Source organism: Phoenix dactylifera, unplaced genomic scaffold (genome assembly GCF_009389715.1).
Source record: "Phoenix dactylifera cultivar Barhee BC4 unplaced genomic scaffold, palm_55x_up_171113_PBpolish2nd_filt_p 000274F, whole genome shotgun sequence".
Taxonomy (NCBI): domain Eukaryota; kingdom Viridiplantae; phylum Streptophyta; class Magnoliopsida; order Arecales; family Arecaceae; genus Phoenix; species Phoenix dactylifera.
In genome coordinates, this window is record NW_024067759.1 from 558,970 (window position 1) to 575,185 (window position 16,216).

At 45.7% G+C, this 16,216-nt stretch overlaps 1 protein-coding gene and 1 long non-coding RNA gene across 3 annotated transcripts; both read left to right on the forward strand.

Annotated features, from left to right (window-relative positions):
- The first annotated feature begins 216 nt into the window (after nt 1–216).
- On the forward strand, nt 217–2,512 carry LOC120105383 (putative disease resistance protein RGA3). Its single transcript, XM_039117754.1, has 2 exons — nt 217–2,274; nt 2,426–2,512. Exons 1-2 carry the CDS (start codon nt 217–219, stop codon nt 2,510–2,512), a joined length of 2,145 nt encoding a protein of 714 aa, XP_038973682.1.
- Nucleotides 2,513–2,537: 25 nt separating this feature from the next.
- Nucleotides 2,538–3,931, forward strand: LOC120105386. Of its 2 annotated transcripts, none has more exons than XR_005507751.1 (3): nt 2,538–2,834; nt 3,242–3,317; nt 3,418–3,931. It is a non-coding gene; the product is annotated as an uncharacterized LOC120105386 (long non-coding RNA). The 2 variants fall into 2 exon arrangements; XR_005507752.1 differs by having other exon boundaries at nt 3,422–3,931.
- Nucleotides 3,932–16,216: the final 12,285 nt, after the last annotated feature.

A 16,216-nucleotide genomic window follows, 5' to 3' on the forward strand; every position in this document is an offset into this window, starting at 1 on the left:
AGCGATAAGCAAAGGGATAGTAGAACTCTTGGTATCATCGCAGATGGAGGACAGTGGAAACATTTCTGTTGTTTCCATTCATGGAATGTGTGGGAATTGGAAAGACCACCGTTGCTCAGGTAGTCTATAACGATGAGGCCGTAGAGAGATATTTTTGAGCTCAAGCTGTGGGTTCATGTATCCTATGATTTCAATGTAAAAAGACTCACGAGAGCCATGATAGAATCCGTAGATAGCTGTGCATATGACCTCAGCAATCTCGACAATCTTCAGAAACACCTCAAGGAGAAGCTGGCTGGAAAGAGATACTTGCTCGTCTTAGATGATGTATGGAATGAGGATACGGAAGAATGGGAGAGGCTTAGAGTCCCCTTGCTATATGGAGCCAAAGGGAGCAAGATACTAGTGACCACTAGGAGTGAGGAAGCTGCGCATATTATGAGAACCTCGACTACGTACTATTTGCAGGGTTTATTAGATGATGACTGCTGGTCTTTGTTCTGCCAGTATGCATTTGCCCGAGATCCAAATGCATTTTCTGATCTAGATGATATCGGAAGACGGATTGTGAACAAGTGCAAGGGCTTGCCTCTGGCAGCGATTGCTTTGGGCCATAGGATGCGCAGGGTAGCTGACAGAAGCAAGTGGGAAGCAATTCTCCAAGACGAGAAGTGGGAATTCTCTGGTGGGAGCAGCGACATCTCTCGTGCGGTTAGCTCGAGCTACCAGCAATTGCCTGCACATCTTAAGCCATGCTTTGCATATTGTTCCTTAATTCCGAAAGGCTACGAGTTCGAGAAGGAGTTCGTAGTCCAACTGTGGATAGCACAAAATTTCATTCAGCCAAGTGGGGGAGAACGAATCGAAGACATAGGCAGCTACTACTTTGATTCGCTTGTGCAGAAGTCATTCTTCCAGTTCTCACACTTTGACTATAAAAGCAGCCGACCTAGGTACAAAATGCATAATCTTATTCATGACTTTGCTCAACATGTATCAAGGGAGGAATGTTGTATAGCGGAGCTTGGCAAACCATGCAATCTCTCTGCAAAGACTCGGCATCTGTCGTTGATCTGTGACCGGTTTCTGCGGGATAACTCGACGCAATCCCCTCTGTCTAATCAAAGGAAGAATATTTTTAAGACATTATATGGATACAGTGGCTTGTACACGCTCCTGCTGGCTGGTGGATCCACAACACATGAGATAAGGGTCCCCAGCAATCTTGCAAAGAGATTGGAAAGACTACGGACCTTGGATCTGAGCAACTGTGGCATAAGTACGCTGCCTGAATCAATAGGTGATTTGAAGCACCTTCGGTGCCTCCAGCTTCGCAACACAAATATTAGAAGGCTGCCTGAATCAGTGGGTTGCCTTTACAATCTTCAGATATTGGGTCTTAGAAATTGTGATATTCTGGAGTTGCCTTGGAGCACAAGAAATCTCCGAAAACTGCGCCATCTCGATCTGCATCTTGATGAAAATTCAGTGATGGCACAGGCTGCCATGTCCAGAGGGAATAGTCTGAGGTCCATGCCACCAAAAATTGGACTTTTAACTGATCTCCAAACATTATCAAGATTTGTTGTAGGTACACAGCATAGATGTGGGTTAAGAGAGCTGAAGGATTTGAACAATCTACATGGAGAGCTTCAAATTTCAAACCTTCATTTTGTTTCAAAAGCAGCAGAAGCCAAGGAGGCGAATTTAGCTGGAAAGCGATACATTCACAGGTTAGAGCTACGATGGAGCTATGCACTCGGTGTGGATGAGGAGAAAGTTCTGGATAGCCTCCAACCTCACACTAACCTCAAAGAGCTAAGGATAGTAGGCTATGGAGGTGCTTCATTTCCGGATTGGATATGGCATTCTTCCTTCTCCAATCTAGTAATCTTGTCGCTCTCCGACTGTGGTAAATGTGAAAAACTCCCACCGCTTGGACAGTTGCCACTTCTGAAGGAACTCTATGTAAAAGGAATAGATTCAGTGAAGACTGTGGATTGCTCATTTTGTGGTCATGACAGAAGAAATTTCCCATCATTGCAAAAGCTACATTTTGAGAGCATGCACAGCTTGCAGGTTTGGTGTGGATATGATAATTGCCTGCTTCCTTTGCTTCGAGAGCTGGTTTTTAAGAACTGCACTGGTCTTCGACAACTTACTCATAATCTTCCTTCCCTGTCAAAATTGGAGATTGAGGGATCCCCAAAATTAGTTGGCTTGCGAAGCTTCCCATCGCTCCAATCTTTAGAGGTGAAGGCCAGCGGCGACTGGGTTTTCGACTCATGGTCCAGTCTCGCTTCTCTTTCCTCCCTGACCCTCAGCGGGTTGCCAACAATAAGCTTGCCTTCAGAACTCCAGCTTGGCCGTGCTTCTATACGCTGCTTGGAAATCAGTTACTGTGACCACTTGGTATCATTGCCAGACAATTGGCTCCCCACTGACCTTACCTATTTTGCGATCAAACATTGTTCTCAAATCCGTGCACTACCAAGGGGACTGCAGAACCTAAGGAAGCTGGAAGACTTGGAAAATCCAGAACTGTGGGCAGCTAGAGTACCTACCAGATGGGCTCAAGAACCTGACATCACTCATGCGTTTCGAGATTTCAGACTGTCCTCAGCTTTTATGCTTGCCAAATGATGGTCTGCCAACTAAACTTCAGTTCTTGAGCATCAACAACTGTCCGGAGCTCGGGCGACGGTGCAAAGTTGAGGAAGGTGAAGACTGGCCCAAGATTGAGCACATCTTCTCGGTATGGATTGATAAGCAACTAGTGGGTCATCTAGTTCAGCCTCAATACGAAGATCAGAGCACGCGCCCACTGTATGAAGGTACGAGCTCAAATTAGTTGCTCTTCTAGCGCGCTTCTTTTGTTTTGGTATATGCCTCGTAGCCGCTTCGAAAATTAGTTACTCTGTGATTGTATTTCTCTGAGCTATACCATACAACATTTGATCTTCAAGTGTTAAGCTTGAGATTCTAAATTTAGAAGAACAATTACACAAAAAAATTTATTTCTCATATGTTTTATAGTAAGAGTCGAAAGTCTGAAAATTTTGTTGTATCTCCATTGATTCCCCCTTTAGAAATCCATATATGATATCTTCCTTGATATCGAATTTATTTCTAAATGATTCATTCAATATATATTTTTTCAATTAGTTCCAAATCGACGAAACCGCATCATCACCCAAAAAAAAGGGGGAAAAAATTGATGATATCGCATGGTTTTTTACAGGGCAAAGCTCAGGGCAATAAATCGGAATGATTGCAAAGGTGCCATCACCTCTATCATGGTATGCTATCCTATAAAGGTAACAAATAAGTTATACTTATTGAGGCCAATTAAACAACATATGTTTTACTTTGCTACATTAGATTGACATATTTTTTTCATATTGGTTTGTTATGAAGGCAGGTATCAAGGCAATGAATTCATTTCATAGTTTGATGTTTCTATCGTGATGTGGAGCAGCAAAGTCTCACGGATGGGTATCATATGATGAGGAGCATAGCTTCAGATGCTCTCTCTCTCTCTCTCTCTCTCTCTCTCTCTCTCTCTCTCTCTGTGTGTGTGTGTGTGTGTGTGTGTGTGTGTGTGTGTGTTTGTGCTTTATAAGTCAAGATCTTGGAAGTGTCAGGAGCATGGCTTTTGGTGCTTGCAGTATTCCTTGTGAGGACTTTGATGCAGTTACATTCTAAGTTCCATACTCTGTACTTTGATTTGTCATGAACCCACGATCAGTTTCAAAACTTCTTTATGTACTTGTGGTTCAAAACACAGAGTAATTGCCTCAAAAGAGAGAAGGATGAGGTTTTGAGAGAATCCAAAATAGATAAGTCATACCAAATGATAGCCCTAGGTACAACATTTCTACCACATATGACAGATGGACAGATGGACAGATGGAATTGAACAATACTGCTGTTCATGAACCAAAGCTTCTCCAAAATGTTCAACAACCGTTACTGGAAAGTAAGACTCCCATTTAATCGCTGCAGTACCTTATACTTTTCTGATTCATTCTTAAAGCATTTTTTAAATAGCTTTACATGTTACATTAGCATTGCTCCTTTCTTGAAGCATGTTAGGATTGGTTTGCTTCTGATTCACATCTTACAATACTTTCTATCTTATAAAAGCCTCCTCTGTTACCCGAGGCAGACCTCTGCTACGAACAATAGTCTCCTGGTAAAGCTTCCATTCAGCATTCCAGGTGGGCTGAAATATTGACTGGCTCTTATCTTGTCAATGTTCTCATAAACTCTTGAGACTAGGTCACATGACATCTTTTCTTCTTCCAATAAACTCACCTTATAACTGGTTAAACAATACTCTAAAGCTTTCTTGCAGATCGACACCTAGAACTCCCAGCATCCCATTCTTCTTAACCTCTTTTTTCTTTCTTTTCTTTTTTTTCACTGAGAAATTCGTTCTTGTTAACCTCATTCCAAAAGGAACCTGCAACTATTCGAAGAACTGCATTTCATGCATGCACATTCAGATGGTATAGGTCCAACCAGTTATACCGAATTAGGACGATTTTTCGGGAAAATGGCCAACCATAATGACCTGGGTGAGCTCTCTCCGAGCCGAGTCCACGACTTGGCAAGCTCGGCATTTAATGCGATTAAGGTGTTGTCAGTTTTTCAGCTCCCAAGGTGCCAGGTCTCCCCACTTCCATGGGTTCGCCCTGTCCTTCTCTCATCGAGCTAACTACTGCTTTGTTGGGGCGGACTGTTCTAAATTTCAAATCTCCTTTCTTGGCCACCTACTCTAATGTTTCTTGCAGACCCTTAAAAAAAAATATGAGACATCTCAATTTTAGGTCAGACTAATTTTTCTGGCCTCGAACATAAAGCAAAATAAATAATTTCGACTCCAACCGAGAAGTGCCAGCCGAAAAGAACCATCAGCATGCATAGACAAAGGCTAACAGCCTTAACAATCGACAACCCTCGCAGTCCGTAATCAATGCAGCCCTACATCAACGTCAGACCTATGTTGCGCTCTTCCCATGCAGACTGACCCCCGCACAGTAGTCGTACCACCGGCTGCTGCCTAGCATCATTTCACATCACGTCTCAATCTCGTCCCAACCGCCCGTGTCGAATGAGTGCCTCAGCTCCGAAAACACTCTTCGGTGTCGTGGTCATGGTCTTGGTGGAAGCAGCAGTAGATCTTCTTATCCCTGTTGAATGTCATTGCCTTCATCCGACAAGGAGAGTGTAGGTAGCCTTGGCCTTCAATTTATATGAGGATCTGGGTTCTCAAAGCAGTAAGAGCGGTGTACCTCTCAAACTTTCTAGGAGGGGGCTCTTGGGTCGTCGCGAGCCCCTCTCACGCCGAGGTGAGATATTTCTCGGCTCTCTTTACTTTTCGTGTCCCCTCTTGCTTCCTTGGGGGGTCTCCTGTTGGCAGACACGCTGCAGGAGGCCATGGCTTTCTCAACATGGGCATACTTGTCAACCTGTGCCAACATTTCAATAAAGTCGTCGGAAAAGTGCCTTTTTAGGAAGAAGAGGAAGCTCGACGGCTATAGGCCGCTCTTCATCGCAGACATCATAACCGACTGGTCCATGTTGTGGACCTCCAATGTAGCCACGTTAAAACAGATGACATATTCTCTGAGAAATTTTCTCTCCCTCTGCTTGATGTCGAGCAGCGCGTCTGAGCCACGGTGTTGTCTTCGGCTGGAGACGAAGTATGCCGCGAAGAGGCAAGCGAGTTGCCCAAAGGATTGGATGTATTTGGGCCGAAGCTTGGAGATAGAGCTGATCACGGGCCTTCTGGCCCGCCCAGCCCGGCTCGAAATTTTTTGGGCTTGGGCATTAAAAAAAGGCCCATGGGTCGGGCCTGGGCAAGAAAAGCGGCCCGAGCAAAAAAATCGGGTCGGGCCTGGGCGGGCCATTTTGGCCCATTTCCATATTCCAAACAAAGAAAAAATCGGGCCTGTCGGGTCGGGCCTATCGGGTCGGGCCAGGCTAGACGGGCCTAGAATCAGATTTATAAAGTCGGATCGGGCCTGGACAAAAATTTAAGCCCGACAGTCGGGCTGGGCCGGGCCTGGGCATAGCCATCGGGCCTAATTTCTGCTGTAGAGCCCGGCCCGAGCCTGGCTCGGCCCGGGTTTTGATCAGCTCTACTTGGAAAACTAGAACTGAGCCACTTTGCGAAGGGTCGCAAGGAACGCCTTGCAAAGTACGACATCAGTGGCTCCATGCTGCATTATGAGAGCCTTGAAGCTATCAAGGTGATCTAAAGGACTGAGGTGTCGTCGTACGGCTCCACTTACGGTATTTTGAATCGAGGTGGAAAAAGGGAGGCTCCAAGGAAAAGTTGAGTGGTTGCTCACCCTCGAAGCTTATCCTTTAAGGGCCTAAATCTGTCGACCCATTTTCTTGATTCTCCTATCAAGGTTGGCTTCCCACTATAGTGGGGGCTCCACAAGATGAACAGGCTAAAGGCTCCAGACGGAATCGCCGCCAAACTGATAACTTGAAACGCATTGTTTCCTCTTTCGGTCGGGGGCACTCCTCTGGGTATGTCGACTCTGACACAATGGTTCAGGGTCTTGGTCTTAAGAGGAGTAGCTGACCAGGTGCATATGGTGTGCCAATTGCTCAGAGCGGGGGCTAGGCTGGCCGAATTCTGGTAGGTCCAGCTCCGGTTGCCCCACTGCCTGTTGCAGGCTCTAGACCGCTACGGTCAACGCCTATACCTATTGAGTGAGCAGGTCGAACTGCTCCTTATCCACAAGCACGGCGGGTCATTCCGACGGAGCGGGTTCGGGGCTCTCAACAACCCTCAGGAGGTTGGAGCGCGACATTGCGTAGCACGCGATGTGCCATGGGTTCCTTGCGACCTCATGCCGATTGTCTCTCCCTTCGATTAGGGTTGATGTAGCTGAGGATGGGCCATTTCTCTAGCGCCAATCTGTTCCCATAAAATTCAAACCAAGATAGAAGTACAGTTCGGACAACTTTGAGGTCAGCGAAAGGTGAGCTGTGCAACTCGTTGAGGCATTGGGTGCCAGTCTCCTCCGTAGGGAGGCATGCAAAGAAGTTTGCTTGCCGAAGAATTTTCGGTGGGAGACCCCCCGATGCTTGAGTCAGAACAACGAGACAACAATATAAAAATGAGAGACTTAGCAGAGTATCGCCTCCCTAAATAGTATTGCATGTTGCGTACCTCAAGTCTCCCGAGCTACCCCTTTAAATAGAGGAGCTAGTTTTATTGTTACTTGGGCTGACGTGACATGCAATGATGCCAAATAGTAGTCGGTGGTACAACCGCAATGTAGGGATCAGTCTGTGTGAGCAGAGCGCGGCGTAAGTTTGATGCTGGACATGGGGCTGCCATGATTATAGATTGCCAAGGCTGTCGATTGTTTGGGTCGTCATCCCTTGTCGATGTGTGCTAATGGATCTGCTCGGCTGGCGACTCCTTAGTTGGAGATGAAGTCGTTCACCTCAGTTCATGTCTGAAGTCAGAGGGGTCGATCTGGCCCGAGGTCGAGGTGTCCAATATTTCTTCCATCTAGATGCAACCCCCGAAGACCGTCAAAGAAGTCCAGTGCCTGACTGAACAGATCACCGCACTTATAAAATTCGTTTCCAAATCTGTGGAACGCTACCTCCCCTACTTCAACGCCCTGAAGCACCCGAAAGACTTCCAATGGATCAAGGAGTATCAAGAGGCCTTCGATTAACTAAAGGAGTACCTTAGCTTATCGGCCCTTCTCATTAAACCGTAGGCCAAAGAAACACTACCTATACCAGGCCATTTCTCCCACCATTGTGAGTTCGGTTTTAGTCTGAGAGGAGTAGGGATGCCAGAAATCGATCGACTACACAAGTCAGAATTTGCGGGATGCCAAGACTAGATAATCCAAACTAGAGAAAACGGTCTACGCCCTTATCATTTCAGCTCGGAAGATCTAAGTATACTTCCAAGCCCTTCAATCAACGTCTTGGCTGACCAACCGATGAGATAGGTTCTCTAGAAGCCTGAAAATGGAGGACAGCTAGCAAACTAGGTGGTGGAGCTCAGAAAATTTGACATGGAATATCGACCTCAGTCATCTATCAAGGTGCAAGTGTTGATAGACTTTCTAGTGGAGTGCACTATCCCTAATTAGGATCATGCCAAGCTCCCTAAAAAGATGAATGTCGTAGTGAAACCGTGGATTCTACACATGGACGGGTCATCAAGCTTGGGGGGCAGTGAAGTTCAGCTCATGCTTACCAGCCCGAAAGGATTAATCACCGAGTACACCCTATGATTCGAGTCCTTGTTTTAAATAATGAGTGCGAATATAAAACACTCATCACCAGGCTCAAACTCTCCAAGGAGCTTAGGGTCCAATAACTCAAGGTCTTTAGCGATTCACAATTGGTGGTCGGCCAAATACAAGAAGAATTCGAGGCTTAGGGGCCCTCAATGATCAAGCATCTATAAAATGTAAATGACATCACCTCAGTCTTTTGTAATTTTGACATACAACAGATTCTTCGGATGGAAAATGCGAGAGCCGACCTGCTGTTAAAGTTGGGCACCTCAGAGATTGTCGAGCTAACCAAAGCCACCTACCTTGAAGTCCTAGAGGCACCAAGTATCAACGAACTCGAGATTGTGCTAAATACCACTATCAAACCAAGCTGGATTGATCCACTTGCCGGCTTCTTGAAAGACAAAATGGTACCAACGGACCAGCTTGAAGCCCACAAGATAAAGCGACAGACCACCCATTATGTCCTCCTCAATGACGTCCAACGGTGACAAGCAATGCCATTGACACCGATCCATGCCCCTTGCCTATTCGTGCAGTAGGGGATTAACATCTCGAAATGTTCCTAGTGTAGCCGGGCAGCACAAGTTTTTTTTTGTAGCCATGGACCACTTCACCAAGTGGGCAAAAGCCGAGCCAGTTGCTCGAATTACTGAGGCAAAAGCTCAGAAATTCGTCTGGCAGAACATAATCTGCAAGTTCGGGCTTCCTCGAATAATCATCACCGGTAACGGGCGTCAATTCGACAATGCCTAGTTCAGAGAGTTTTGCACCAAGCAAGGAATCAATCACTAATTCACTTAGGTAGCCCACCCCCGATCCTACAAGGAGGCTGAAGTGACCAATCGGACGATCTTGCAAGGGCTGAAAGCAAGACTGGATCAGGCAAAAGGGCTATGGACTGAAGAGCTCCACAGTGTCCTATGGGCATAACAGACTACATCTCGAGTCCCTCTAGGAAAACACCCTACAACCTTGCCTTAGGAATAGAAGCAGTGATCCCACTAGAGATCGGACTTCCGTCACTTCGAGTGTTCAACAATCAAAAAAATTTGGACCAACTCTGAGCCAACCTCGACCTATAAGAACAAACCCGAGAGCGAGCTTGGATCCACATAGCGGCGTACCAGTGAAGAACAACTCGGTACTATAACTCAAGGGTCAAAAGCAAGCTCTTCCAAGAAGCATCCCGACTAGGAGAACTTAGAAAGCTGAGCCCAAATTGGGAAGGCCCATACTGAGTAACCGAAGTTGTGCGACTGAGAGCATATCGACTGCAATAGCTCGACGTCACTTCTATTCCACAAACATGGAACTCCGACAACCTACGCGTCTATTGTCAGTAAAGTCCATTGTACTCCAGGCTCGTCTCTAATAAAAGATTCTCTTGTTATATTTTTGTCTCCAGATTGGACAATCATGACAAGCATGCTCTGCTTGGGACACCTCGAGGATGCCTAGGCCCCAATAAAGGAGACTCTCCAAGGATGCCTAGGGCCTCCTTAAACCGAGATCGCTCGGGATTCCTCTGAGACCCCAGTCCGGAGATGAGAAGACCAAGCCCACTCGGATTTTCTCTAGGTAGCCAACCTCAGAGATACCTCCGGAAGCATCCTCCGGAGATGAGAAGATCGAGCCCACTTGAATTTTCTCTAGTAGTCAACCCCAGAGATGCCTCTAGAAGCATACTCTAGAGATGAGAAGATCTAGCCCACTCAAATTTTCTCTAGGTAGCCAACCCCAGAGATGCCTCCAGAAGCATACTCCGGAGATAAGAAAATTGAACCCATTCAAATTTTCTTTAGATAGCCAACCCCAAAGATGCCTCCAGGAGCATACTCCAGAGATGAAAGGAGGCATCGACCTCGTCAAGATCAGGCCCACTCGAAACTCCTCGAGAACCGGACTTTAGGAAAATTAGCCGAGGAGAAGGGTTCGGCGAGATGACCTAAACTCGAATAAAGATAAAAATGACAAGTAAAAATCAAAGCCAGGTACTTCAAAAAATTCTTTATTTATATTATCATCTGGTACGAATATTAATGTCGACAGAAACCAAGCAAAAAGAGCTACAGTGAAAGGTCGAGGCTTGGCACAATCTCAAACAAAGAGCAAACAACAACACGATGCAAACCAAGACCGGAGTCATATACTTCGAAAAATCTTTGTTTTCGATAAAGTTGTGAATTTTTACGCTGACCTCAGCAGAGGCCAAATAAAAAGAAGAGTACATTGAGCCGGCTCACCCAAGCAAAAGAAAGAGCAAAAATGCTGAGGTAAAGGGCTTCGTTCGTCGCCTTCACCGCCCCCACCGCTACCGAGGTACCCAATTTCCTTCGGTTGAAAACATGTAGATCTTCATGAAGATCCTTGCCTACAAGGTCGTCGCCCGAGGGGTCGGATCCTCACACGTGATCTGCGAGGTCAAGACCAAGATCTAGGATAAGAAGCGCATCCCCCTGGATCAGCTCCTTCGCCTCTCCCCTTCGACACCTTCACCGTTGCTGCCACCAACCTTGCCATCTTCGAAGACTTCGGGGTCGTCGCCTTCATCACCATCTTCATAACCCTCGTTGTCATCATCGTCGTCATCAAGACTGAAGAAGTCCATCCTTGGAAAGAGCTGTTGTGTCCGAGCTTGGCATTCTGTGAAGCCCTTCCCAAAGGTGTCGATTGCAGTCTCCAAGGCATCCTCTTTGAACTCCTCGAAATCGCAGTATTCTTTGACCACCTCCGCAACCTTCGCCTTAGCATGAATGACTTCGTTCATGGCTTCGGCGGCCTTTCGCTCGACCTAGACCAACTTCTCGGCAAGCTCTAAGACCTTCTACTCAAAAGTACAATAGGCCTCCCTGTCCGAGGACCATTGCCCCTCAATGATCATTGTCTGGGTCTGCATGGCTAAGGCATGTAATTCCGCCGATCCGAGTTTATCTTCAGCTATCTTCGCCCTCAGCTCGGCCTGCCAAGCCCTCGCCAAGCTGCTGGAAATTGTATCCTAAGTGTCAATCGTCAGCATGTTGATGATTGAATTTTGTAAATGAATTGACAAATTAATAAAGTGTTATTTGGCATTATTTATCATTTCATTGTACATCTTCAAATGAACTCTTATATGATGAAGTCCTTAGGACTTATTTTATGATAAAGAAGGATTTATCTTCAAGTCCTTAAACCTGTTCGCGACCAAATGATATGCTATTAATAGGACGACAGCATTGTCGAGATTAGGTCGTTGTAAGATATATACGTTGGTTGTCTTCTTAACCAAGAAGTGTGGAGATACTGATATGTCACACAGATGAAGTATAGGAGTATATTTTACTGAACGTGACCAATTTCGAAACGCTCTACTGTCAAGAGATGTTCCGAGTGGATATGGGTATAAGTATCCCTCAGACCTGAGATCACCATAGTGATTAGCAAACAACTCACTGTACTTTGGTACCGGACTAGCAGAATTTCTAATTCTGGGACGGAAGGTTACTAGGTGCAGTCAAGTACTTATGAAATAGGTGTGTGAGTCAAGATAGAATTGACCCCTCATGAAAACAGGAGATAATGCTTTGTGTTTAATTTAGCAAAATCTTGGCCAGGATAATCCTTGTGAGGAGTCACAGGATTTCTAAAGTTGAATCACATCATGAATGCACCGATTACAGAGTTAACAGAACTCTGAGGTCATCTTGGCATTAGGAGTCAAATGGATGAATTATACAGTAACCATAGTCCAGAATTCCAGAATATTTGCTTCGCATATATTCGGCCTATCCGGATGTTGGGTACCATTGCTAGATGGTCACATCGATTAGTTCAGAAAATCATTTTCGTACTACCAGCTTAGGTTCGAACCTATGAGGTCACATGCATAGAAGTTTTCTAATTGATCAAGATAGCTGATGGATGGTTGAGAATCATTCAGGGATAATTTGGTCAATTCGATTGGCAAATTATTCTATAAAATAATTAAAGTAATTATTGAAGGATTAATTAGTAATTAGATTACTAATAAACTCAATTTGATTGAATAATTGGACTAAGGATAAGCCAAATTGAATTGGATTTAATTCTGGGCTCAATCAGGATTTTTGACCTATTTGGATTAGGTCTGAATTAAAAGGACTTAAGTTGACCAAATTGAATTAGATTCAATTTGTGCTTAATTAGGGTTTGACCTAATTGGATTAGGTTTAACCCAAACTAATTAGACTTCACTAATTGTTAGGATTTGATCGAATTAAATAGGTTTGATCTGAACTGTTCGGATTTCGAAGTCCATATGTCACTTGTTCAATCATGGTGCCATGAATTAAATTTTAATATGATTAAAAATTTATTTAAATTATTTATTGGCACCATGTGACACGTGGCAACATCAGGGACCATCCATTTGATGGGGCGACATGAAGAGATCATGAAATAAATTTGAATGATATCATGCAGCACATCTTCATGGCGCCATGACACATGTATGTATCTCTCTCTCCCATTTGCATTTGAGTTTGAATTTTGAATTCAAACTCCACCCACCTCCAAAAGATCCTCTAACCATCAGATTGTGGGCGTGGGAGATGGAATGGAGTGAGGGAATGGGCGACATGATGAATGGCCTTGATTAGATCAAGCTTCATCATGATGATGGCGCATGAAACAAGCATTTGAATTCAAATTCAAAACCCCACAAAATCCTTCCCAAATATGGGATGGTTGGCGTGTGAAGAGGAGTGAAGTTAGAGGGGATGGCAACAATAAAAAGACCTCCATCAGTTGGTGGTCGAATTGAAGAAGCAAAAGAAAAAGGAAAGGAAAAAGGCCTAGTGCATGGAAAGAAAAAATCTGCCTACCCTCTTCCCTCTCGCCATTAGATCATCTTCTAAGTTCATATTTCCATAGCTATTAGGGATCCCTGATAAGAGCCTTTAGATCAGATCTAAGTCCTCTTCAATCCCTACTAACCATTCCTCCAAGTTCTTCCAAGAAGGCGAATCAAAAGTTGATAGCGTCGGGAAGATCAAAACTCAGCAAAGGAAGATCCTGCGCAAGCTAGCACTTCCGCGAGATTAGATCACTCCAAGAGCTTCACGTGGATTACTCGTAGAGGCCAGACGAGTGTGTGTCTATGAAGCTCGAGCATCGGATCCATTACTTTCATATTTCATAAAGGTATGAATCTAGATCCAAAGTTGTATCTCTTACAGGTTCCAATTTCCGAGGATTAAACCACTTTTGGGGCTCTTCACAGAGTAATCTTCAGAGCCTATTCAATGGGCATTCGAAGATTAGTTGGGTGTTAGATTAATTGAGTTTAGAACTTAATTAGTAATCTCATTTCAGATCTGAAATTAATTATGCAATAATTTTAGCATAATAATTTAAACGATTCCGGCATATTGATCATGAATACTTGTAGGGGTACTTTGAAATTTGATTTCTTATACATGCTAGAATTAAAATGTTTAATTCGATTTTTCCACTACGAATTTCAAAATTAAAAAATCTATATATGGCTTGATCCCCCTTGTGAAGGGGTACGTAGGCAACCCAAATAGGTACAACCATTAAAATTGAAAAAGTTTTAAATTTCAGCATGCTATCACTACTAGCATCATAGGATCACTTTCACAAGCAATCTCCGCCCTCGCCTCAACCGGATGGGTATGCTCCTTGGGGATCTCCACCCTCGCCTTGTACTCCAAGATGTGCCACGAGAGCGTCTTGATCCTCTCATACACGCAGCTGACCTTAAGGGCATGCTCAAGAAAAGAGGAACTCATTTAGTGAGGAAAGTAACTTGGTAAAGATTTATGAAACTCATCCGAATAATCGTGGCATAGGCCCCATCAAAGAAATCGGTGGCATCGAGGGAGAATACGAGCTCCCTGTTGTCTCCGAGCTGCATGGCTTGGACCAGCTCCCTCGCCACTTTGGGAGTCTCTAGAGCCGAAACAGATTCTTCAACTGCGCGATCCGAAGAGTAGGTCCAAGACACATGGGTCGGGGCTGAAGTGTCCTCCCCGTCCAGGGCGGACAACTTGGGGTCCGATCGACCCAATGCGCAGATTTTAGGAGATGGTTGGCGTGGGGGTAGAGTGTCAAAGTAGGGTCCAGCAAATACAACCCCTTCCGGAGGGGCTAACCCAGCTGGTTGAGCGACCTCGACCTTGGAGTCGGGCTCTACAATCTCCCCCTGAGGAATAGGCACCTCATAGAAAACTTCAGGAACCAAGGCCTTGACGCCGACCTCGACGGTAGCCTTGGTGGCACGAGCCGAGGAGGACTTCCCCCTCGACCTTTTCCTTCAAGGAGCCCGGTGGTCACAGCCGAATTCTTCACCTTCCTCCTTTCGCGAATCAGCGAGAAATCAAACTTCATGGCAACAAGAGCTGCAAAATCAAAGACAAAGTTACTTCACAATACCGAGGTGAAAAGATAGGAAAACCCAGGAAAAACTTACCCTAGGGGTCGGCCGGGCTCAAACCGGCCTTAATCAGAGCTTTCTCGGACAACAGCTCCTGCAGGATGAAAACTTGGATCGAGATTCTAGAAGCCTGTCCAAGGCCCTCTGATCATCGTTGGACAACCTCGAGGAGGACCGATTCAAGTATCTCTGAGGTGCCCTCCCCATGGTGTCAAACTTCTATGGCTACTTGGAGTGGACGAAGAAGAACCTCCCTTTCCACCCATGGATAGAAGAGGGAGTACCTCAGAGCAAGTGGCAGTCTTTCTAAGGAGAAAAATGTCATCAATTGCTATTTTGAGGATGCCTCTTTAGGGTGAAGCACCCTCAGAAAAGGGGGACCGAGGCTCAGATGCTCCGAAGGAAACAAAGAGAGAGAAAACCGACTAAGACCTGCCAAAAGTTTCGTACGAGTTGGGTTGGAACAAAGTTGTAGGACCCCATCAGTTGCATAAAGAAGGGGTGGAGAAGAAGTCTTGGCCCAGCCTATAGAGTCTCCTTATACAAGCCAAGCTGAGAAGGATGCGGGTTAGTCACCCGATCATCGGGACGGGCGAGCTCGAAGATGAACTCGGGGGGCACAAAGTATTGAGCTCGGATGAGGTCCATTTCCTCCTGAGTAAGGACGCATACATCATAGTCTGGGCCCGGCCAGACCTCAAACTCAGCTTCACCCGAGGGTGAAGGCTGATGACCTCGAGAAGAGCCATTAGACGGACGACTCTCCCCCGAGGCAATGGCCTCAGCCCCCCTTATGGTGACAGGAGAAAGACGAAGGGAAAGACCTAGAAAAAGATAAAGAAAGACGGAGTGAAGACAAAGAAGAAGACAAGAAAGGGCCGAACATCAAAAAGCGAAAACCCACTAAAGATGGAGAAACATGGAAGACGCCGACATCGGGAGCAAAACGGAACACCACCCAGAATCCTGGATGCTCGGGTACTCGAACGGAGGGGCAGATGGAGCAAAAGGTAGAGTCTGAGGGTTAGGGATGCCTTATAGGCATGAACGGCCCCAATCGGAGCACCGGTCCGGCTACCCGAGTAGATTGGGCCACATGTCAGCCTAAGGTATGACACGGGCGATCCGAGTAGATCGCTGCATTAATTGCTTCTTTGGATAGCTCGGATCCAACAACACTTCGAGAAGACCAGTTGGCGCACTAAATGCCTCTGACAAAAATCTCACCCTCAATAGAAGCGACTGCTCGACTTTCATCACCCAAATAGGAATGCAGTTTGGCCTTGAAAGTGGGAGGCAAATGATGGAGAAAATATTGGACTCCTCGACCTCGGGCCAGACCGACCTCCTGATTTCGCACATGAACCAAAGTGAACGACTTTGGCTCTAACTAAGAAGTCGCCAGTTGAGGAGAACCATCAACATGCGTCGACAAGGACAGACAGCCCTTGCAGTCCACAGTCATAGCCGCCGCACATCCCACGTCAGACCTACGCCGCGCTCA